We start from the raw sequence: 24,819 nt of genomic DNA, 5'->3' as shown, positions 1-24,819 counted from the left end.
AAAGTATATTAGGCTCAGAAGACAGTATTTATAATATTACATTAGTCTCAGAAGACAGTATTTATAACACTTCAACAATACTTCAATATATACAAAGAAATAAATAACATAATATTAAACTGTACAGTAAAAGTTAAATATAACCTAATTAAAACCATAAAACCCACAATACATATGGGAACAAAAGGTTCTTGAAAAACCATTAACAGAACAGTATTTATAATACTTCAACGTTTCTATCTATATACAACAATGAATAGTTATTTAACATTATATATTGGAACCTTCAGTATAATTTAACATTAAGCAAATTCGAACCATAAAAACCCACAGCGCATATGGGAAAAAAGGTTCTGGGAAAACCCATTTGGGAAAAAACCATAATCATAGTTGAATTATTAATATTGAAACACTTATTTTTAAATTATTGATTTTCCACTCTGACGTCTGAGCTATCCACGAATAAATTGATTAATAGCATTAACAAACGATGCAATGGATGTCAAATATTCATGTCATAATACAAGCTAATTCGAACCATAAAAACCCACAGCGCATGTGGGAAAAAAGGCTCTGGGAAAACCCATTTGGGAAAAAACCATAATCACAGTTGAATTATTAATATTAAAACACTTATTTTTAAATGATTGATTTTCCACTCTGACGTCTGAGCTATCCACGAATAAATTGATTAATAGCATTAACAAACGATGCAATGGATGTCAAATATTCATGTCATAATACAAGCTAATTCGAACCATAAAAACCCACAGCGCATGTGGGAAAAAAGGCTCTGGGAAAACCCATTTGGGAAAAAACCACAATCAAATTAGGACTATTAATATTAAAAACTTCTTCAGACTGTTTAAGGATGAATGTTTGGTGGATAGCGTCCGAAAGAAAGCAATAACCCAGTAGATGAGGCGTAGTTCATAAAGTTTCGTTTTTTCGAAACTATTACATAGGTGTATTGGCGCTGTACGTTTCAGATAACAAAGACCAAGACGACTCCAGTTCCACAAAATAGGAAAACTCTGCCTCTTGGCGTTAAGTTTTTCTCCTTTCTGTATTTCCACTGCTAGACCGCTATGCAGCCCGCCCTTGTATTGCTCTACTTGCTGCTCCCATAACATTGAACGTGCTAGAACTATAGTTCTAGTCGATCAATTGCGGCGAAGTCCAACTTCCGCTTTGAGCGTTGGCCAACTTTTGAGGACGCTGCAGTGTTACCAACGGCAGAAAACGCAGCCAGGAACATTTTCAAAATCACCTCGGCCGCGTTTTGCCGAAAAAAGGGGATTTTCGACTAGGACTATTGAATTGTCGCCGATTATTCAGCCATTTCCGCTTCGCCATACCTAAAACATTTTTAAAGTACGCTATACAAAATTGCTCCATTCTTCACCAAACCTATGAAACTTGGTGCAACACTTACACTTTGTTCAGTGGTTCGCCTTTACATGAACCCACAGTTGCCGCTCCAGATCTCAGTCATCTGACGCAACCATTTTAACGTTTTGAGAGTTGTATTTCACCTTTATTAAGCCTAAGGATAAGCCTTGAGATATATTTCCCGACGTATTTTCTGAAGAACTACAATAAATCACCTCAACGATTATCCCCATTAACTAATTATCACTATTACATACCTTGTTTACAATTTCGTTGGCCTTGTCCTCCATGGTTACCCATGAACTAAACCAATGCTGTAGGGTATTCATGAACTACGCATATCCTATAGGGTATTCATGAACTACGCATAACCTCTAGGGTATTCATGAAATACGCATAACCTCTAGGGTATTCATGAACTACGCATAACCTCTAGGTTATTCATGAACTACGCATAACCTCTAGGTTATTCATGAACTACGCAAATCCTGTAGGCTACTCATGAACTACGCCAATCCTCCAGGTTACTCATAAAATATACCATATTTTTAAATGGATTAATACCAAACTTATATGACCGTCAATTCCAATAATGATACTTACCATTTTTTTTTTCAAATCTTGAAGTCAGATGTGGGTTCTTTAGTCAAGGATCCCAAGCCTTGTGTGGGTCTCTTAGTCAAGGATCCCAAGCCTTAAGTGGGTCTCTTAGTCAAGGATCCCAAGCCTTAAGTGGGTCTCTTAGTCAAGGATCCCAAGCCTTAAGTGGGTCTCTTAGTCAAGGATCCCAAGCCTTAAGTGGGTCTCTTAGTACAGGATCCCAAGCCTAATTTTAGGTTTCTTAGTACAGGATCCCAAGCCTAATTTTAGGTTTCTTAGTACAGGATCCCAAGCCTAATTTTAGGTTTCTTAGTACAGGATCCCAAGCCTAATTTTAGGTTTCTTAGTACAGGATCCCAAGCCATATGTGGGTTTCTTAGCCAAGGATCCCAAGCCTATTTCTCGTAGTTTAGACCCTTAAAGCAACATGCGGCTCCATTGGCGCCCCTACCGTGATGCCTAACCTTGTATATACATAATAATTTTACCTTGCCGTAGGTAGGTAACAATGAAACTTAATGCATTAGGGAGGATCTGAAAATTATCCTAACAAGTTAAACCCAATGTACAATAGAAAGGTCGTCAATAAGGGGCGCACTGGAGCTCCACCTTGCTTTAAATAAATTTTTCCATTTCAAACTATGTTCTTTTAAAAATGCAAATACCCTTGTGGTAAGAATAATAAGACTCTCTATAACATGCATCGTATCGGTCTCGAAAAAGTTTGTTACCAAACGCCAAATCTAATTGACAATGATAGTCAGTCGAATACTTTTGTTCTAGACCCGGCAAAAGAGATATTCCATGTGAATCAAAGAACATTCTCAGTGCCGTTTGGCTCTTTAAAAAGTTAATATTGAAATCTCCAACCACAACTGTTGGAATAGACGAATCATATTTCATGTCAAACAAAGGGTTAAAGTCCTCAAACACAGTTCTCAAACTTCCTAAGGGAGATTTGTACAACAATACCACAGATATAAGTTCTCCTTCTATGTAAACATCTAACCAGCAACGTTCCACGTGAGAATTTCTAACAGGAATGTCGCTTCGTAAAACTCTAGTATCCATCTCTTTAACTTCGTTTTTAGGCGTGTCTCTTAAATATATGGACGAACCAAAAGCAACTCTGCGTGCCGTACTTGGCAAGTAAATACCACCTACTTCCTTAAAAGATGGCACTCTAAAATCGTCCGTCTCTTTTTTCCACGTTTCAACAAAACATAACATTTGACTTTTCATTATTACATTGTCTGCTAAAACATCTTCTAAATGAGCATTTAAAGACTGCACGTTATGTACATAAATGTAAAGGGGATCATGAAAGAAAGGTAGTTCGATGCTTTTTGTGTCTCGCAACCTCTTAAGTTCCAATTCTACTAGGTTGTTTTTGGGTGAATTAGGAACTTTAAATTTTCCATCAATATATAAACCGGAAGCGGTTTTCGCTCTACTACAAGCCACATATAAATGCGCTCTTTCAATTTTTTTTTGTAGCCTTACAATGAACCACTACCGAGGAGTAAGTATCACCCTGACTTTTATGTATCGTAATGGCCTCAGAAACAACCAAAGGCAATTGTTTCCTAGAAACTGAGGCATTATTTTGTCTCCATTTTCTATTAAACGACTTGATGACCTTTTCAACAGGCGTCCACGAAGCGTTAATATCACTATTCAAATATAAACCATGAAATTTTTGCCTCAACATTTTCCCAACTTTGGGATCGTCAAACTCCATCCATACCCTGAACGGGATTTTATCCCCGACCCTATTTGTGCCGTACTCTATCTTTCTTAACCAACCTGTCGCGCCATTAGTTAGTCCGTCAGAGGTGTCAACATTGTTGGTCATCATATATCTCGCGCCACACGCAAGAGTCAATTGTTTGGGCAGACCATACGTATCAGACGTTGCTAACTTTTCAACTTGGGAAAGTATGTTATTTTTAACTTCACTACTAAGATCACCATTGACAACATCTACTGAAACCGAAACAGCCTTTTCCGTATTCATGTTTAAAAGCTTATTTTGATTAAATTGGTTTACTTCCGCGTTAGTGGCGAAAAGATGTATCGCTTCTTTTGGGGGTACACGTTCAGGCGTTACCTCCAGACTACTAAAGAAATCAATATCATTTTGAGTCATACTTCCCACAGCCATTCTATTTAAAGCTTCAGCAAATATTTTATCATCCCTCTGTCTCATAATTTCCTCAAGTTCGGCAAATTCAAATTGCTCCCATATTGGGTTACCAATTAACGACGCGTAAGGATTATCTTTCTCACTTTGACCTTGAAATGCGAAATAATCGCAAACTGGTCTCAATTGGTTAAAGTCTCCAACTAGAACGACAGACACACCACCAAAATAATCAGGACAACCCATAATCTCTTGTAACCTAGCGTTTACCCGATTAAACACCTTCGCTCCAACCATTGAAATTTCGTCAATTATTACTAGTTTTACTTGACCATAGAGTAACCTGCATTTATGAAGTGTTTCACTTTCCAATCTCGATATATTTCCACCAAATTGGCTAACGGGTAAACTAAAAGTACTGTGCAAAGTTGCCCCACCTATGTTAAAGGCAGCCTTGCCAGTAGGTGCGCAACGGATTACTTTCGCTTCCGATGGATTACTCCCAGGTTGTTTGTTGTAAAACCTTGACACAGATTCAAATATAGCACTAATCAAAAGACTTTTCCCCACACCAGCGCCCCCTGTAACAAAGAGACGCAACGGAGTTTCTTTGCTTTTTACATGATACAAAACATGGTAATATATCTCTCTTTGTTTGGAATTCAATTTTCTAAGAAGGGCGTTGTACTCAGAGTCATTAATTAAGGTAATTGACGGAGCAACAGTATTTTCGGCATTGCCATCAATAATATCTCTATTAATATTTCCTACAGGTTCTTGAACCGTATTAATTAAAAAATCGGAATCATCCATAGCTAAAGATCTATCAACTTCATTTCTATGTTCTAATTCAGGCTGGATATTAGTAACATCCACTTGAATTTCTCCATTTTCAAAATCAGCTACAGCCTGTTCTACGGCTTCTTCGTCAATTTCATTGTGAAATTCTTTCCTAACTTCATTAATAGTTTCGCGACAAAGCTCATATTCTGATTTCATATCCTTTGTCAAAATATCATTACTTTCATCGCGCCAAGGCTTAAACAACATTAATTGTTCACGATAAAAGTTATCGGGATCTTTTTCTAATTTGAATCTTCTGTACCTAATAATTTTAGCACGGCCACGTTTCCTAATAAACCCTGATTCATCTTTAAGTTTCAGCCATTTACCACAAGTTTCAACTTCATTGCTCTCTCCCTCATCAACATGATCGTGGGCGGCTTTAGTCACTCTACGGGCTTTGGAATATTCGTACCAGGCACCAAATTGAGCTAACGTTATTGCCTCTAGTTCCTCTGGCCTTTGAACATAATGTTCTAGCATCCCAGAGGCAAAAACGTCATTACTGTCTGCTGGTAGTTCTTCAAGTTCAGATTGACTCTTAAGAATGTGTACACGATTTTCAGGGGCATTGGTGTTTATAAAAACACAGGCGCGACTGCACCTGGACACAGGAATTTGTAAACCACAGTAAGCCGCTTCCTGAGCGCTTACCTCGTGGGCATTCAAGAACTGATTAGCAATTAGTTTCAACTTCTGTTTTACTGAACATTTATCATTTTTTGCCTGTTTAGAAGCTTCGCGCAGAAGCAAAGACATCCCTCTTTGAGACTTTCCTATATATGATACAATATACATAACCAGTGCGTAAGCATCAAGAACGAATTGAATGTCCATATTCGCCTGCCAAAGACGCAAAGCGCACGGATTGTAAGGATTAACTCTAGTATCTTTGGGGTGTCTTTTCAACAAAACTGTTTTCCTTTTGAGGTCATAAGTAACGGCAGAAATATACTCGTCTTCAATTATACGCAACTTAGCTAGCAACTCCTCAAAACTATCTACCCAAAACTCTTTTTCTTTCGATTGCAACATCTCATACAATTTCTTTGACCTTTCCTTAGATCTGAGTTCTTCCTGTACGCTACCAGGCTCTCTTAAACTAGGGTCGTAAATTATGGTTCAGGGCATAGGTGGAAACGGGATTCCAAAACGACAAACGGAATTATTATCGACCTTCTTTCTACAAGTCGTTGTGTGTTTGTGAATTTGTAATCGTGTTAACAAATCTAAATGTTCGTCATTGTGCTCAGCAGCACAAGAAATAACATTATCAATAAATTCCTCTACTTCCTTAACATTTGAGAGATCATTTTTAAGTTTTGGAGCATCTTTTATCCAAATCAAACCATGTTGGTGGGGCGAACCTCTTTGCTGTATTTCAACTCTAAAATAATAGTCTTCTATAACGCCAAGAGGACCTAATTTCTGTAAAGCCTTAAGCAAAGCCCGAAAACGGTGGTCAAAATATCTAGCGCAAGTAACAGGATCATCCTGAATCAGTTTTGCCCTTTGCGAAAAACTTAAATTATTAATATCATCGTTAGGTAAACTCTCCTGCCCAGAGGTTAGTCTCAAAATATTCAGTAGCTCAGGCCATTTACTTTCGGCAGCCGAAAACGTTATGAAAAAGGTAGCCGTACCAAGCTGTCTAATCATACCCATCAATTCCTTTTGTCTGTGTTGCCAATAAGAAGGCGAGCTCTGTAGTCTTTCTAAAACCCTAAAACCATCATCCTGCTTAATTAAAGCATCAAGAGAACCTGCAGAAGCTAAACGTCCAGCAGTATAATTGGACCCATCTGTTCTTTTAGTTTTCCTCATGCAAACCTGTATAGATTGACTAACTTTCAAGGTTTCTAATTTGACAAAAGAGCAAAACAATTTCGAAGGATTTTTAGCACAGCGCCTATCAATATTACGAAGCTCCCATTTAAAAATATCACCAAAACTTCCCTTAACCTTAAGATTCATTTTTTGACCTACGTAAATGCTCGGGAATGACAATTCTTCCGCATCCTCGTCAAAGAGTAAAGACATTGGGGTTTGACCTTCACCGGGAGCAAACTTAACATGCATGGTATTACTTGGCAAGAAATTACTTAAAGAAACTAATAATGTGTCTTGATTCCCAACTGTTAACGAACTACTTTCGTTGGGTTCATTCCACATATCATCGCTATCATTCTCTGCGTTTATTGGCGCTACTGGATTATCTCCTGATACATCAACTTGATTTACCTGACGGTCATTTTCGTCAACAATAAATTCAAGTTCTTCAGGAATGGGGTCTAATATGTCACTCTTAACGGTAATTCCATGTTTAACATACAAAGGCGTTTTTACCAGAACGTTAAGGGCCTCTAAAATGACTTTGGGTCTCACAGTTTCGTACAAATAGGGTGTGTTATACTGCATTCTTCTCATAAACTCAATTTGAATAGTATCCGTGTCTCGAGGTAACCTGGGTAAAACCGAGGCGGTGGACTCTACATTTATAGGGACGTTAACCACATTTCCTTTAATACCACGTTGTTGGTCACACCCTAACCTTCGTATTTGCATGAATGGTATTCGTGGTGATATCATTCTTTCCTCTAAATTACTTATGTTACTTAATTGCGCAGGTATTTCAGGAAACACAAATCCATTTTCCCTTGAAAATTTTGGAATTTGCTTTCTCTTAACGCTTTTATTACAAGTACTACACAAAAATATTTCATCATTCAACTCTCTTTGTTCAATACCAGGGACTGACAAAAAATCTATGGACTTTACAATGGTGCCAGATGACTTAAAAAAAAGATTTGAACATCCTTCACACGGCCACGTTGGGCCATCTTTTATGCTATCAAAATAGGTCTGCTCTATAAGCGAGGGGTTTGCTCGCCTATCTGCGGCCGAAGATCTTTGTCTAGCACGTTCAACATCTCTATACTCGGGATCTTGGCGTTTAGCCGCCATACCTGTCTGGTTTCTAGCACGTTCAACATCTCTAAACTCGGGATCTTGGCGTTTAGCCGCCTTACCCGTCTGGTTTCTAGCACGTTCAACATCTCTATACTCGGGATCTTGGCGTTTAGCCGCCATACCTGTCTGGTTTCTAGCACGTTCAACATCTCTAAACTCGGGATCTTGGCGTTTAGCAGCCTTACAAGCTTGGTTTCTATCACGTTCAACATCTCTATACTCGGGATCTTGGCGTTTAGCAGCCATACCCGCCTGGTTTCTAGCACGTTCAACATCTCTAAACTCGGTATCTTGGCGTTTAGCCGACTTATACAATTGGTTTCTGACACGTTCTCTTTCCCTATAATTTGGATCTTGGCGTTCAGTAGCCTTACTTATCTGATTTCTTACACGTTCGCTTGCTTTATACCATTCATCAACCCTTTTTAATTTCTTGGTAAATATTCCACCCTGATTTTCAATTTCACAATTTGACTCATTCTCTCGCTTTTTCCCCTTACCTAGCGACTCCCTCTTACTGCATTCTTCATTTTGTCTCAAGATTCTTAATCTTTCTAAGGGATAGACATTACCATGGGACGTACAAGGTACTTGTTCATAGCCTTCGATTATTTCACTAATATTAGCATTATCATTTTGTACATTATTGGGTTCCTCATTAATAGATATGCCTACGCTTACGGTACTTTCAATAGAGCTTTTATTTAATGCGTCATCTTTCGCAGAATCATGGCCAACTGGCCTCGCGGTAGGACCAACATTGGGTGTGCTAGAACCTGTTCCCGAAACAGCCTTTTTTTCAGCTGCTAACACTCTTCTCCTTTCATTTTCTCGTTTCCTATATTCAGGATCTGACCTTTTTGCCCTCATTCTTTCCCTTGCCTTTCGTTTTCTGATTTCCTCTTTACTTAAATTATTATCTTCCTCCATTTACTTATTAATCAGTTAAATACTCACAAACGTTGGCAAAATCAATCTCCTTAAATACTCACACAGGTTGGCAAAATCAATCTCCTTCAGTAATACGTAAGGCTTAATTATATTATTTGCCGAACAAAATTAATCGAGCAAATCTAACACTTAACTTCTGCCTTCGAAATTCTATCAAAGAATGAATCAACTGTTTAAAAAAAGGTTTTTTTCGCAAATTGGGCGCTATCATACCAACAGCAATTCCGTCATATTTAAAAAATATACATTGCCAACACTTTTTTCAAATAAAGAATGATACAAGTTGGGAAAACCAAAATATTACCTCTCCGAGTCCAGACGACTACTTACAAACTTATTTACCCAGATATGGAAATGTTTCTTAAGTTAAAATTTATGAAATATTAAAGCAGTATACAAAGCATAGCAAATTTACTGTAAATCAGACGACATTTTACATCCAATAATGATATACTTGTACACATTAAAATCATTCGATGGGGGAAAAACGGGTCATCGGCGTTTTATAAATGACGCTAGCGCAATAAAGCGTGCAAGGTACCAAGGCTTAACAAAAATTGTAGGATAACATATTTATAGAGATAGATAACAACTTTTATAATTAAAATTAGAAACTAACATATCTCTTAAAATTCTCGCGTGATCAACTGGTTTCACGCCAATTAAATAGCTATAGTCCCATAGAGCTATTTGTATTAATACCTCCATGGTTTTTTCGCCAAGCTGAGAACTACGCGTTTTACGTCAAGTTATCAAAAAAGCAGACTATTTTCTTTGAAGACCGCGCTAGCTCAGCGCTAAGCACCGTGACGTCAAAATTCAAAAACAAAATCCCTGGGCCGCGTTCAGCAACGCGAGGCTCTGCTGAACGCGACCCAGATTTCCACCATGATTATAAATCTAAGCCTAATTATTTAAAAGTGTATTTAACTTTCGGCTCACTCTGAACCGTTAATGTCTCTGCATACAGAAACGAAAACCAAACCCAAACTTTTACTTTTTGGTTCACTAGGCCTATTGACAAATAAGAGTTCATTTGACCAACATAGCAGCGTTGTGCTTGTATTCACTATGATTTTAGAAAGGATTATGCTATAAACAGATGTAGTATAGCTTAAGTAATATATAAACATCCATTTTAAATAATAATATTGAAAAAATCTTTGGAATATCAAAATGAAATAGAGCTTTAAAGCTACAAAAGTACTAAATGCATCATAATTTCGAAAAATATTTCCACATATTCAGTTTATATTAAGGATAAAGGGAATATTATGGTTGTGTTGGATTTCTTTACACATCAAAACAAAACGAACTTCAAACGCAGTGCACTACTGTAACAACGGACGGACACATACAGACAAAAACATAGACTGCTTTTAACTCTTTCCGTATTAATTTTGAATTGAGAAACAAGATTATCTTAAATATTAAAATAAATATAATTAATATTTAATATTTTCTTCGTTAGTTATTCGCCTTATTGAACGTTACATCGTTTTAAAAAAGAACAATTAAACATTCTTGAGAGACTTGACTAATATTGGCGTTTGAAATGAAGCATACGCCGGTTGCTTCGCCTTACTAAAATAGGTAGTATATAAGGGTTTCGAATCGCAGCCATGGATAAGAACAGCGCAATTGCGTGAACCTTTGGTGGAAGCCCCACCTTAGGGAGGCCGGACGTTTCTCGTAACCCTGGCCGATCGCCGCTTATGTCTTAACCTTAACGATGATGATGGAGTAGAAGCCAGGTGTGCAGACTGGTGTCCATGTGGGATGGACAAAAACAATGACCAGAAGATGATGGTGTGTAGAAACCAGTGTGTACAGACTGGTGTCCATGTGGGATGGACAAAAACAAAGACCAGAAGATGGTGGTGTTAGAAGCCAGGTGTACAGACTGGTGTCCATGTGGGATGGACAAAGAGCAGATGATGGTGGTGATTAGAAGCCAGTGTGGACAGACTGGTGTCCATGTGGGATGGACAAAGACCACAAGAGGGTGGGGATTAGAAGCCAGTGTGTACAGACTGGTGTCCATGTGGGATGGACAAAGAGCAGCAGATGATTGTGATTAGAAGCCAGTGTGTACAGACTGGTGTCCATGTGGGATGGACAAAGACCAGAGGCTGGTGGTGTTAGACAGGCAATGGAGTAATAGCCTGTAAGTGTAATACAATTTTCGAAATTTCCGGAAATTGAGAACACGTTTGCTCCGATTTGCAAACTGCGAACGCGGTCACGTGGGTGTAACAACAGACAGACACACACACACACCCCCACCCACACACACACACACACACACACACACAGACACGTCGAAATTAGAACCTCTCCGTGACATACGTCACTCGGAGAGGTAAAAAGTGCGTAAAAAAGGTCTTTCACAAATAGGCCTAGGGGGCGTATAAACTAAACAGCAACAACGCTCTACAGCTACACTAATCTTACACAAACAAGGAGTACTATAAACCCACTACTGGAAGCGGTATTTTTATTCAAACGTAAAACAATTTCGCTTAAGCTTAACATCTCTAGACATCGGTATAAATGTCTCTATCACTCCTAGGTAACTGTATGCACAGGATTTTACGACATTATAACTCAAATTCATCTGATTATGTTTTAACAAGGTTAAATCTAACTGGGAGTAAGATGAAAGGAGTAGAAGCTTATCTGTCTTAGGAAATATGAAATTTTATCTTAACAGTTCGTTAAATCATAAGTTTATAACGAAAAAACGCGGAAGGGGAAAACGAGCAGACAACAGCGATTTTTGGGGGTAGAAGGTTAAGAGCGCCATCTGTCGTCCGTGCCAAAGTTGAACTTCCACTCGAAACGCAATGAGAAAGTGGATAAAATAATGCCATCAGCTATTTAACTGCGTCGATATATTTAACGACTTGACCCATGACATGCCCATAACACTGGCTTCTATGAATCCTATATATTCTTGGATGCTAGGAAACTTGGTAGACGTAACAGTCTGTACCAAGTACCCAAGCATCCTTCAATAAACGCCTGGCAACATTGTGGTACGCATGGTACAACTAAAAAATAGGATGTGTATCTATCTTTCCAGTCACTCCAAGTCGTTAAGCCCTCATTACAGAGGATTTGAAACACTATTGTAATTCCAAGTGTCTCGAATCTCTACGTTCCTGTCCATTATGAACAGTGCTGAGAGAATGATACATCAGAAAGAGCCATTCAAATCGAATTGCCGAAAATATTATCCATATTTGCATTTCATATAACAAAGAAAATAAATTATTATGGATACAGGAGGCAATGTAGGAAATATAACGCAATGCACGGGCCTAAAAAGATATAAGAGACAATGTACGAAATATAACGCAATGCACGGGCCTTGATAGATATAGGAGGCAATGATTTAACGACTTCGGTACTTGGGTTTATCTTTAATATTTAAATAAATATAATTATTTTTAATTATTTTAATCGCCAGTAAATAACTTTAAAAATAGTTAAATCGTTTAAAATAAAGTTGTTCCTATTATCTTTCGAAACTTTGCTAATATTGACGTTTAAAGTGAAGGGTACCCCTCTTGCCCGCTTTTTTCAAATTTTGGGGTATATATACGTTTCGTTTCCATTATAATAATAGATAAAAACGCATTCGCGTGAACCTTTGGTGGAAGCCCTGCCATTGGGAGGCAAGACGTTTCTCGTAACCCTAGCCGATCGCCGCGTATACCTTAAAACCAAATAATAGATAAAAACGCATTTGCGTGAACCGATGGTGGAAGCCCTGCCATTGGGAGGCTAGACGTTTCTCGTAACCCTAGCCGATCGCCGCGTATATCTTGGAACCAAACGATGACGGAGGAAAAGAAGCCAGAATGTACTGACTGGCGTCCATGTGGAATGGACAAAAGACCTAAAGATGGTGGTGCATTGAAGCTGGTGTCAATGTGGAATTGACGAAGAACAGAAGATGGTGGTGCATAGAACCTGGTGTCAATGTGGAATTGACGAAGAACAGAAGATGGTGGTGCATAGAAGCTGGTGTCAAGGTGAAATTGACGAAGAACAGAAGATGGTGGTGCTTAGAAGCTAGCAAGTACAGACTAGTGTCCATGTGGGATGGACAAAGACTAGCAGATTGTGGTCCTTAGAAGCCAGTTAGTAAAGACTTGTGTTGGTAGATGAATGGCCAAATTTCCGTGAACCGTGAACGCGTTCCGGAAATCGGGTATTTGTTTGCTCCAATACGCAAACTGCGAACGCGTTCACGTGGGGTCTGACAGACACACAGACACACAGACACACAGACACGGCCGGTGTAATACCTCTCCGTGACATACGTCACTCGGAGAGGTAAAAAGTCAGAGTTTTTCCACAATAGCTGAAGACCATTTCATTTCTGAGCTTCTTTGGCTCCATGGTTAGCGCGTTCGGATGTTAACCAAAAGGTTGGTGGTTCGGCCCACCCGGGAGAGGTGTTGTGGAGTCTCAGATGTAGCGTGAAAAGTCATAACTTTTCCACAATACCTGACAACCATTCAGTTTCTGAGCTTCCGTGGCTCAATGGTTAGAGCGTTCGGCTGTTAACCAATAGGTTGGTGGTTCGAGCCCACCCGGGAGCGGTGTTGTGGGATCTCTAATGTAACGTAAAAAGCCAAAGTTTTTCCACAATACCTGACGACCATTTAATTTTTGGGCTTCCGTGGCGCAATGGTTAGCGCGTTCGGCTGTTAACCAAAATGTTGGTGGTTCGAGCCCGCCCGGGAGCGGTGTTATGGGATCTCAAATGTAAGGTAAAAAGTCAGAGTTTTTCCACAATAGCTGAAGACCATTTCATTTCTGAGCTTCTTTGGCTCCGTGGTAAACGCATTCGGATGTTAACCAAAAGGTTGGTGGTTCGGCCCACCCAGGAGAGGTGTTGTGGGGTCTCAGATGTAGCGTGAAAAGTCATAACTTTTCCACAATACCTGACAACCATTTAATTTCTGAGCTTCCGTGGCTCAATGGTTAGAGCGTTCGGCTGTTAACCAATAGGTTGGTGGTTCGAGCCCACCCGGGAGCGGTGTTGTGGGATCTCAAATGTAACGTAAAAAGCCAAAGTTTTTCCACAATACCTGACGACCATTTAATTTTTGGGCTTCCGTGGCGCAATGGTTAGCGCGTTCGGCTGTTAACCAAAATGTTGGTGGTTCGAGCCCGCCCGGGAGCGGTGTTATGGGATCTCAAATGTAAGGTAAAAATCAGAGTTTTTCCACAATAGCTGAAGACCATTTCATTTCTGAGCTTCTTTGGCTCCATGGTTAGCGCATTCGGATGTTAACCAAAAGGTTGGTGGTTGGAGCCCACCCAGGAGAGGTGTTGTGGGGTCTCAGATGTAGCGTGAAAAGTCATAACTTTTCCACAATACCTGACAACCATTTACTTTCTGAGCTTCAGTGGCTCAATGGTTAGAGCGTTCGGCTGTTAACCAATAGGTTGGTGGTTCGAGCCCACACGGGAGCGGTGTTATGGGATCTCAAATGAAACGTAAAAAGTCAGAGTTTTTCCACAATACCTGACGACCATTTATTTTTTGGGCTTCCGTAGCGCAATGGTTAGCGCGTTCGGCTGTGGAAAAACTTTGGCTTTTTACGTTACATTTGAGACTTCACAACATAGCTCCCGGGTGGGCTCGAACCACCAACCTATTGGTTAACAGCCGAACGCGATAACCATTGAGCCACGGGAGCTCAGAAATTAAATAGTTGTCACGTATTGTGGAAAAGTTTTGAATTTTTACGCTACATCTGAGACTCCACAACACCTCTCCCGGGTGGGCTCGAACCACCAACCTTTCGATTAACAGCCGAACGCGCTAACCATTAAGCTAAGGAAGCCCAAAAAGTAAATGGTCGTCAGGTATTGTGGAAAAACCCTGACTTTTTACGTTACATTTGAGATCCCATAACACCGCTCCCGTGTGGGCTCGAACCACCAACCTATTGGTTAACAGCCGAACGCTCTAACCATTGAGCCACGGAAGCTCAGAAATTAAATGGTCGTCAAGTATTGTGGAAAAGTTATGACTTTTTACCTTACATTTGAGATCCCACAACACCACTCCCGGGTGGGCTCGAACCACCAACCTATTGGTTAACAGCCGAACGCGCTAACCATTGAGCCACGTAAGCTCAGAAATTAAATGGTTGTCACGTATTGTGGAAAAGTTTTGACTTTTTACGCTACATCTGAGACCCCACAACACCTCTCCCGGGTGGGCTCGAACCACCAACCTATAGGTTAACAGCCGAACGCGCTAACCATTGCGCTACGGAAGCCCAAAAAATAAATGGTCGTCAGGTATTGTGGAAAAACTCTGACTTTTTACGTTACATTTGAGATCCCATAACACCGCTCCCGTGTGGGCTCGAACCACCAACCTATTGGTTAACAGCGGAACGCGCTAACCATTGCGCTACGGAAGCCCAAAAAATAAATGGTCGTCAGGTATTGTGGAAAAACTCTGACTTTTTACGTTACATTTGAGATCCCATAACACCGCTCCCGTGTGGGCTCGAACCACCAACCTATTGGTTAACAGCAGAACGCGCTAACCATTGCGCTACGGAAGCCCAAAAAATAAATGGTCGTCAGGTATTGTGGAAAAACTCTGATTTTTACATTACATTTGAGATCCCATAACACCGCTCCCGTGTGGGCTCGAACCACCAACCTATTGGTAAACAGCCGAACGCTCTAACCATTGAGCCACGGAAGCTCAGAAATTAAATGGTCGTCAAGTATTGTGGGAAAGTTATGACTTTTCACGTTACATTTGAGATCCCACAACACCACTCCCGGGTGGGCTCGAACCACCAACCTATTGGTTAACAGCCGAACGCGCTAACCATTGAGCCACGTAAGCTCAGAAATTAAATGGTTGTCACGTATTGTGGAAAAGTTTTAACTTTTCACGCTACATCTGAGACTCCACAACACCTCTCCCGGGTGGGCTCGAACAACCAACCTTTCGGTTAACAGCAGAACGCGCTAACCATTGCGCTACGGAAGCCCAAAAAATAAATGGTCGTCAGGTATTGTGGAAAAACTCTGACATTTTACGTTACATTTGAGATCCCACAACACCGCTCCCGTGTGGGCTCAAACCACCAATCTATTGGTTAACAGCCGAACGCTCTAACCATTGAGCCACGGAAGCTCAGAAATTAAATGGTCGTCAAGTATTGTGGAAAAGTTATGACTTTTCACGTTAAATTTGAGATCCCACAACACCACTCCCGGGTGGGCTCGAACCACCAACCTATTGGTTAACAGCCGAACGCGCTAACCATTGCGCCACGGAAGCCCAAAAATTAAATGGTCGTCAGGTATTGTGGAAAAACTTTGGCTTTTTACGTTACATTTGAGACTGCACAACACCGCTCCCGGGTGGGCTCGAACCACCAACCTTTCGGTTAACAGCCGAACGCGCTAACCACTGAGCCACGGAATCTCAGAAATTAAATGGTTGTCAGGTATTGTGGAAAAACTTTGGCTTTTTACGTTACATTTGAGATCCCACAACACCGCTCCCGGGTAGGCTCGAAGCACCAACCTATTGGTTAACAGCCAAACGCGCTAACCATTGAGCCACGTAAGCTCAGAAATTAAATGGTTGTCACGTATTGTGGAAAAGTTTTGACTTTTTGCGCTACATCTGAGACCCCACAACACCTCTCCCGGGTGGGCTCGAACCACCAACCTATTGGTTAACAGCCGAACGCGCTAACCATTGCGCTACGGAAGCCCAAAAAATAAATGGTCGTCAGGTATTGTGGAAAAACTCTGATTTTTACGTTACATTTGAGATCCCACAACACCACTCCCGGGTGGGCTCGAACCACCAACGTATTGGTTAACAGCCGAACGCGTTAACCATTGAGCCACGGAATCTCAGAAATTAAATGGTTGTCACGTATTGTGGAAAAGTTTTGAATTTTTACGCTACATCTGAGACTCCACAACACCTCTTCCGGGTGGGCTCGAACCACCAACCTTTCGGTTAACAGCCGAACGCGCTAACCATTGCGCTACGGAAGACCAAAAAATAAATGGTCGTCAGGTATTGTGGAAAAATTTTGGCTTTTTACGTTACATTTGAGACTGCACAACACCGCTCCCGGGTGGGCTCGAACCACCAACCTTTCGGTTAACAGCCGAACGCGCTAACCACTGAGCCACGGAATCTCAGAAATTAAATGGTTGTCAGGTATTGTGGAAAAACTTTGGCTTTTTACGTTACATTTGAGATCCCACAACACCGCTCCCGGGTAGGCTCGAAGCACCAACCTATTGGTTAACAGCCAAACGCGCTAACCATTGAGCCACGTAAGCTCAGAAATTAAATGGTTGTCACGTATTGTGGAAAAGTTTTGACTTTTTGCGCTACATCTGAGACCCCACAACACCTCTCCCGGGTGGGCTCGAACCACCAACCTATTGGTTAACAGCCGAACGCGCTAACCATTGCGCTACGGAAGCCCAAAAAATAAATAGTCGTCAGGTATTGTGGAAAAACTCTGATTTTTACGTTACATTTGAGATCCCATAACACCGCTCCCGTGGCTCAATGGTTAGAGCGTTCGGCTGTTAACCAATAGGTTTGTTGTTCGAGCCCATCCGGGAGCGGTGTTGTGGGATCTCAAATGTAACGTAAAAAGCCAAAGTTTTTCCACAATACCTGACGACCATTTAATTTTTGGGCTTCCGTGGCGCAATGGTTAGCGCGTTCGGCTGTTAACCAAAATGTTGGTGGTTCGAGCCCACCCGGGAGCGGTGTTATGGGATCTCAAATGTAAGGTAAAAGCAGGAGCAGATGACAAAGGAGTCTCGGACGCTAGCTAACACAATATAGAGGGCAATGGCACCCGCGTACGTCACAGCTGTAGCGGTATCGTTTGCCATAGAGGCGCTATCAGACATTATAGCAGACGATGCTTTTGGTGGATTATATCTGGCACCAAAGTCTGCTGGGAATGTTTTTGTAATAACGGACTAAAGGTGGCTACTCAGGTTCGTCTTATCCGATCGCGACATAAATATACACAATATAATTACTTTATTCAAACAGCTGTAACCGTTGGTATTAAGATAAAAGATAAGACTACATTTTGTGACTTTAAACCTACTAAATAGTCAAATTAAGTCCAAACTAGCAGAGAAACCCAGGTAAGGCTTAATTAACAATTTGTGCCCACTGGAATGATTGGGGTCGGGTTTTCAAAAGATAAAAGCAAGGTTTTAAAAGATGCCGAAACACAATGTTATATATGTGTTTTAGGGCCAAAATATTCCGTATTTCTTTTGAATTAATTGACTGCTACAAGAGGTTGGAAACGAAATCACTGTCTCTTACTTTTTGGGCTTTAAAAGATCGTGAGTGATTACTTTTCCCAACCTCTTGTAGCTATCATTTAATTCAAGAAGAAATTTAGAAAAAAATAACTGAAACACATTTTAGGTTTTTAATAATGTACATACGTTACTCGCTGGGCTTTTCATTATCAATTTTAGTCTAAAAAAAAGATTAAAAAGCCGTTGAAATCCATATTTTAACTCTAATACCCGTTAATCCTAGGCTAATTATAAGCAGACGATACGTAACTTTAAAGAGAGGATCCAGACGCGATTTCCCAGATCTCCTTTCGAGACTTTGCAGCCACGCTATTGGTTGGAAAATAAAGCTCAAATTTCCTACGAGAGGTGGCACTGGCGTAATGATTTTGGTTAATAACCGTGACGTTCGCGGATCCCATTGCCCTCTACATTATGGAAGCTAGCGTCCGAGACTCCTTTGTCATCTGCTCCTGGTAAAAGTCAGAGTTTTTCCATAATAGCTGAAGACCATTTCATTTCTGAGCTTCTTTGGCTCCATAGTTAGCGCGTTCGGATGTTAACCAAAAGGTTGGTGGTTGGAGCCCACCCAGGAGAAGTGTTGTGGGGTCTCAGATGTAGCGTGAAAAGTCATAATTTTTCCTCAATACCTGACAACCATTTATTTTTTGGGCTTCCGTAGCGCAATGGTTAGCGCGTTCGGCTGTTAACCGAAAGGTTGTTGGTTCGAGCCCACCCAGGAGAGGTGTTGTGGGGTCTCAGATGTAGCGTGAAAAGTCATAACTTTTCCACAATACCTGACAACTATTCAATTTCTGAGCTTCCGTGGCTCAATGGTTAGCGCGTTCGGCTGTTAACCAATAGGATGGTGGTTCGAGCCCACCCGGGAGCGGTGTTGTGAAGTCTCAAATGTAACGTAAAAAGGCAAAGTTTTTCCACAATACCTGACGAACATTTAATTTTTGGGCTTCCGTGGCGCAATGGTAAGCGCGTTCGGCTGTTAACCGAAAGGTTGGTGGTTGGAGCCCACCCGGGAGAGGTGTTGTGGGGTCTCAGATGTAGCGTGAAAAGTCATAACTTTTCCACAATACCTGACAACTATTCAATTTCTGAGCTTCCGTGGCTCAATGGTTAGCGCGTTCGGCTGTTAACCAATAGGATGGTGGTTCGAGCCCACCCGGGAGCGGTGTTGTGAAGTCTCAAATGTAACGTAAAAAGGCAAAGTTTTTCCACAATACCTGACGAACACTTTTTTTGGGCTTCCGTGGCGCAATGGTTAGCGCGTTCGGCTGTTAACCGAAAGGTTGGTGGTTCGAGCAAAGCCGGGAGCGGTGTTATGGGATCTCAAATGTAACGTAAAAAGTCAGAGTTTTTCCACAATACCTGACGAACATTTAATTTTTGGGCTTCCGTGGCACAATGGTTAGCGCGTTCGGCTGTTAACCGAAAGGTTGGTGGTTCGAGCCCATCCGGGAGAGGTGTTGTGGGGTCTCAAATGTAACGTAAAAAGTCAGAGTTTTTCCACAATACCTGACGAACACTTAATTTTTGGGCTTCCGTTGCGCAATGGTTAGCGCGTTCAGCTTTTAACCGAAAGGTTGGTGGTTCGAGCCCACCCGGAAGCGGTGTTATGGGTTCTTAAATTTAACGTAAAAAGTCAGAGTTTTTCCACAATACCTGACGAACATTTAATTTTTGGGCTTCCGTGGCGCATTTTTTAGCGCGTTCAGCTGTTAACCGAAAGGTTGGTGGTTCGATCCCACCCGGGAGAGGTGTTTTGGGATCTCAAATGTAACGTAAAAAGTCATAGTTTTTCCACAATACCTGACGAACATTTAATTTTTGGGCTTCCGTGGCGCATTTTTTAGCGCGTTCAGCTGTTAACCGAAAGGTTGTTGGTTCGAGCCCACCCAGGAGAGGTGTTGTGGGGTCTCAGATGTAGCGTGAAAAGTCATAACTTTTCCACAATACCTGACAAACATTCAATTTCTGAGCTTCCGTGGCTCAATGGTTAGCGCGTTCGGCTGTTAACCAATAGGTTGGTGGTTCGAGCCCACCCGGGAGCGGTGTTGTGAAGTCTCAAATGTAACGTAAAAAGGCAAAGTTTTTCCACAATACCTGACGAACATTTAATTTTTGGGCTTCCGTGGCGCAATGGTTAGCGCGTTCGGCTGTTAACCGAAAGGTTGGTGGTTGGAGCCCACCCGGGAGAGGTGTTGTGGGGTCTCAGATGTAGCGTGAAAAGTCATAACTTTTCCACAATACCTGACAACCATTCAATTTCTGAGCTTCCGTGGCTCAATGGTTAGCGCGTTCGGCTGTTATCCAATAGGTTGGTGGTTCGATCCCACCCGGGAGCGGTGTTGTGAAGTCTCAAATGTAACGTAAAAAGGCAAAGTTTTTCCACAATACCTGACGAACATTTAACTTTTGGGCTTCCGTGGCGCAATGGTTAGCGCGTTCGGCTGTTAACCGAAAGGTTGGTGGTTGGAGCCCACCCGGGAGAGGTGTTGTGGGGTCTCAGATGTAGCGTGAAAAGTCATAACTTTTCCACAATACCTGACAACCTTTCAATTTCTGAGCTTCCGTGGCTCAATGGTTAGCGCGTTCGGCTGTTAGCCAATAGGTTGGTGGTTCGAGCCCACCCGGGAGCGGTGTTGTGAAGTCTCAAATGTAACGTAAAAATGCAAAGTTTTTCCACAATACCTGACGAACATTTTTTTTGGGCTTCCGTGGCGCAATGGTTAGCGCGTTCGGCTGTTAACCGAAAGGTTGGTGGTTCGAGCCCAGCCGGGAGCGGTGTTATGGGATCTCAAATGTAACGTAAAAAGTCAGAGTTTTTCCACAATACCTGACGAACATTTAATTTTTGGGCTTCCGTGGCACAATGGTTAGCGCGTTCGGCTGTTAACCAATAGGTTGGTGGTTCGAGCCCACCCGGGAGCGGTGTTGTGAAGTCTCAAATGTAACGTAAAAAGGCAAAGTTTTTCCACAATACCTGACGAACATTTAATTTTTGGGCTTCCGTGGCGCAATGGTTAGCGCGTTCGGCTGTTAACCGAAAGGTTGGTTGTTGGAGCCCACCCGGGAGAGGTGTTGTGGGGTCTCAGATGTAGCGTGAAAAGTCATAACTTTTCCACAATACCTGACAACCTTTCAATTTCTGAGCTTCCGTGGCTCAATGGTTAGCGCGTTCGGCTGTTAACCAATAGGTTGGTGGTTCGAGCCCACCCGGGAGCGGTGTTGTGAAGTCTCAAATGTAACGTAAAAAGGCAAAGTTTTTCCACAATACCTGACGAACATTTTTTTTTGGGCTTCCGTGGCGCAATGGTTAGCGCGTTCGGCTGTTAACCGAAAGGTTGGTGGTTCGAGCCCAGCCGGGAGCGGTGTTATGGGATCTCAAATGTAACGTAAAAAGTCAGAGTTTTTCCACAATACCTGACGAACATTTAATTTTTGGGCTTCCGTGGCACAATGGTTAGCGCGTTCGGCTGTTAACCGAAAGGTTGGTGGTTCGAGCCCACCCGGGAGAGGTGTTGTGGGGTCTCAAATGTAACGTAAAAAGTCAGAGTTTTTCCACAATACCTGACGAACACTTAATTTTTGGGCTTCCGTTGCGCAATGGTTAGCGCGTTCAGCTTTTAACCGAAAGGTTGGTGGTTCGAGCCCACCCGGAAGCGGTGTTATGGGTTCTTAAATTTAACGTAAAAATTCAGAGTTTTTCCACAATACCTGACGAACATTTAATTTTTGGGCTTCCGTGGCGCATTTTTTAGCGCGTTCAGCTGTTAACCGAAAGGTTGGTGGTTCGATCCCACCCGGGAGAGGTGTTTTGGGATCTCAAATGTAACGTAAAAAGTCATAGTTTTTCCACAATACCTGACGAACATTTAATTTTTGGGCTTCCGTGGCGCATTTTTTAGCGCGTTCAGCTGTTAACCGAAAGGTTGTTGGTTCGAGCCCACCCAGGAGAGGTGTTGTGGGGTCTCAGATGTAGCGTGAAAAGTCATAACTTTTCCACAATACCTGACAAACATTCAATTTCTGAGCTTCCGTGGCTCAATGGTTAGCGCGTTCGGCTGTTAACCAATAGGTTGGTGGTTCGAGCCCACCCGGGAGCGGTGTTGTGAAGTCTCAAATGTAACGTAAAAAGGCAAAGTTTTTCCACAATACCTGACGAACATTTAATTTTTGGGCTTCCGTGGCGCAATGGTTAGCGCGTTCGGCTGTTAACCGAAAGGTTGGTGGTTGGAGCCCACCCGGGAGAGGTGTTGTGGGGTCGCAGATGTAGCGTGAAAAGTCATAACTTTTCCACAATACCTGACAACCATTCAATTTCTGAGCTTCCGTGGCTCAATGGTTAGCGCGTTCGGCTGTTATCCAATAGGTTGGTGGTTCGATCCCACCCGGGAGCGGTGTTGTGAAGTCTCAAATGTAACGTAAAAAGGCAAAGTTTTTCCACAATACCTGACGAACATTTAACTTTTGGGCTTCCGTGGCGCAATGGTTAGCGCGTTCGGCTGTTAACCGAAAGGTTGGTGGTTGGAGCCCACCCGGGAGAGGTGTTGTGGGGTCTCAGATGTAGCGTGAAAAGTCATAACTTTTCCACAATACCTGACAACCTTTCAATTTCTGAGCTTCCGTGGCTCAATGGTTAGCGCGTTCGGCTGTAAACCAATAGGTTGGTGGTTCGAGCCCACCCGGGAGCGGTGTTGTGAAGTCTCAAATGTAACGTAAAAATGCAAAGTTTTTCCACAATACCTGACGAACATTTTTTTTGGGCTTCCGTGGCGCAATGGTTAGCGCGTTCGGCTGTTAACCGAAAGGTTGGTGGTTCGAGCCCAGCCGGGAGCGGTGTTATGGGATCTCAAATGTAACGTAAAAAGTCAGAGTTTTTCCACAATACCTGACGAACATTTAATTTTTGGGCTTCCGTGGCACAATGGTTAGCGCGTTCGGCTGTTAACCAATAGGTTGGTGGTTCGAGCCCACCCGGGAGCGGTGTTGTGAAGTCTCAAATGTAACGTAAAAAGGCAAAGTTTTTCCACAATACCTGACGAACATTTAATTTTTGGGCTTCCGTGGCGCAATGGTTAGCGCGTTCGGCTGTTAACCGAAAGGTTGGTGGTTGGAGCCCACCCGGGAGAGGTGTTGTGGGGTCTCAGATGTAGCGTGAAAAGTCATAACTTTTCCACAATACCTGACAACCTTTCAATTTCTGAGCTTCCGTGGCTCAATGGTTAGCGCGTTCGGCTGTTAACCAATAGGTTGGTGGTTCGAGCCCACCCGGGAGCGGTGTTGTGAAGTCTCAAATGTAACGTAAAAAGGCAAAGTTTTTCCACAATACCTGACGAACATTTTTTTTTGGGCTTCCGTGGCGCAATGGTTAGCGCGTTCGGCTGTTAACCGAAAGGTTGGTGGTTCGAGCCCAGCCGGGAGCGGTGTTATGGGATCTCAAATGTAACGTAAAAAGTCAGAGTTTTTCCACAATACCTGACGAACATTTAATTTTTGGGCTTCCGTGGCACAATGGTTAGCGCGTTCGGCTGTTAACCGAAAGGTTGGTGGTTCGAGCCCACCCGGGAGAGGTGTTGTGGGGTCTCAAATGTAACGTAAAAAGTCAGAGTTTTTCCACAATACCTGACGAACACTTAATTTTTGGGCTTCCGTTGCGCAATGGTTAGCGCGTTCAGCTTTTAACCGAAAGGTTGGTGGTTCGAGCCCACCCGGAAGCGGTGTTATGGGTTCTTAAATTTAACGTAAAAAGTCAGAGTTTTTCCACAATACCTGACGAACATTTAATTTTTGGGCTTCCGTGGCGCATTTTTTAGCGCGTTCAGCTGTTAACCGAAAGGTTGGTGGTTCGATCCCACCCGGGAGAGGTGTTTTGGGATCTCAAATGTAACGTAAAAAGTCATAGTTTTTCCACAATACCTGACGAACATTTAATTTTTGGGCTTCCGTGGCGCATTTTTTAGCGCGTTCAGCTGTTAACCGAAAGGTTGTTGGTTCGAGCCCACCCAGGAGAGGTGTTGTGGGGTCTCAGATGTAGCGTGAAAAGTCATAACTTTTCCACAATACCTGACAAACATTCAATTTCTGAGCTTCCGTGGCTCAATGGTTAGCGCGTTCGGCTGTTAACCAATAGGTTGGTGGTTCGAGCCCACCCGGGAGCGGTGTTGTGAAGTCTCAAATGTAACGTAAAAAGGCAAAGTTTTTCCACAATACCTGACGAACATTTAATTTTTGGGCTTCCGTGGCGCAATGGTTAGCGCGTTCGGCTGTTAACCGAAAGGTTGGTGGTTGGAGCCCACCCGGGAGAGGTGTTGTGGGGTCTCAGATGTAGCGTGAAAAGTCATAACTTTTCCACAATACCTGACAACCATTCAATTTCTGAGCTTCCGTGGCTCAATGGTTAGCGCGTTCGGCTGTTAACCAATAGGTTGGTGGTTCGAGCCCACCCGGGAGCGGTGTTGTGAAGTCTCAAATGTAACGTAAAAAGGCAAAGTTTTTCCACAATACCTGACGAACATTTAACTTTTGGGCTTCCGTGGCGC

At 42.2% G+C, this 24,819-nt stretch overlaps 1 protein-coding gene, 1 long non-coding RNA gene and 1 other non-coding gene across 3 annotated transcripts; 1 reads left to right on the top strand and 2 right to left on the bottom strand.

Moving 5' to 3' along the window:
- Positions 1-661: 661 nt before the first annotated feature.
- On the bottom strand, positions 662-1,799 carry LOC149590188 (uncharacterized). The gene is made up of 3 exons (XR_016379554.1): positions 1,650-1,799; positions 1,436-1,585; positions 662-1,358 (listed from the first exon to the last, which is right to left on the bottom strand). It is a non-coding gene; the product is annotated as an uncharacterized LOC149590188 (long non-coding RNA).
- Positions 1,800-2,515: 716 nt separating this feature from the next.
- LOC149590187 (uncharacterized) lies at positions 2,516-9,132 on the bottom strand. Its single transcript, XM_089861791.1, has 5 exons — positions 9,113-9,132; positions 6,809-9,049; positions 3,496-3,784; positions 2,724-2,996; positions 2,516-2,526 (listed from the first exon to the last, which is right to left on the bottom strand). Exons 2-5 carry the CDS (start codon positions 8,876-8,878, stop codon positions 2,516-2,518), a joined length of 2,643 nt encoding a protein of 880 aa, XP_089717917.1. The 5' UTR covers positions 8,879-9,049; positions 9,113-9,132.
- Positions 9,133-22,898: 13,766 nt separating this feature from the next.
- On the top strand, positions 22,899-22,971 carry TRNAY-GUA (transfer RNA tyrosine (anticodon GUA)). The gene has a single exon. It is a non-coding gene; the product is annotated as a tRNA-Tyr (tRNA).
- The last annotated feature ends 1,848 nt before the right edge of the window (positions 22,972-24,819 follow it).

The sequence above is a fragment of the Phalangium opilio genome, unplaced genomic scaffold, assembly GCF_054372755.1.
Source record: "Phalangium opilio isolate 3A_F unplaced genomic scaffold, DU_Popi_V2 ptg000505l_1, whole genome shotgun sequence".
NCBI classification, from domain to species: Eukaryota; Metazoa; Arthropoda; class Arachnida; order Opiliones; family Phalangiidae; genus Phalangium; species Phalangium opilio.
The sequence above is the reverse complement of the archived record's forward strand: the minus strand, read 5'-3'. Positions and strand labels throughout refer to the sequence as shown.

Bases quoted from the DNA above. Each gene is read 5' to 3' on its own strand.
- LOC149590187 (XM_089861791.1), bottom strand. From the start codon at position 8,878: ATGGAGGAAGATAATAATTTAAGTAAAGAGGAAATCAGAAAACGAAAG. The intron at 3,785-6,808 runs GTTTGCATGAGG...TGGTTAAGAAAG, and splicing joins AAGTTAGTCAATCTATACAG to ATAGAGTACGGCACAAATAG. The intron at 2,997-3,495 runs GTAAGGCTACAA...GTTGCTGGTTAG, and splicing joins CTCCTCGGTAGTGGTTCATT to ATGTTTACATAGAAGGAGAA.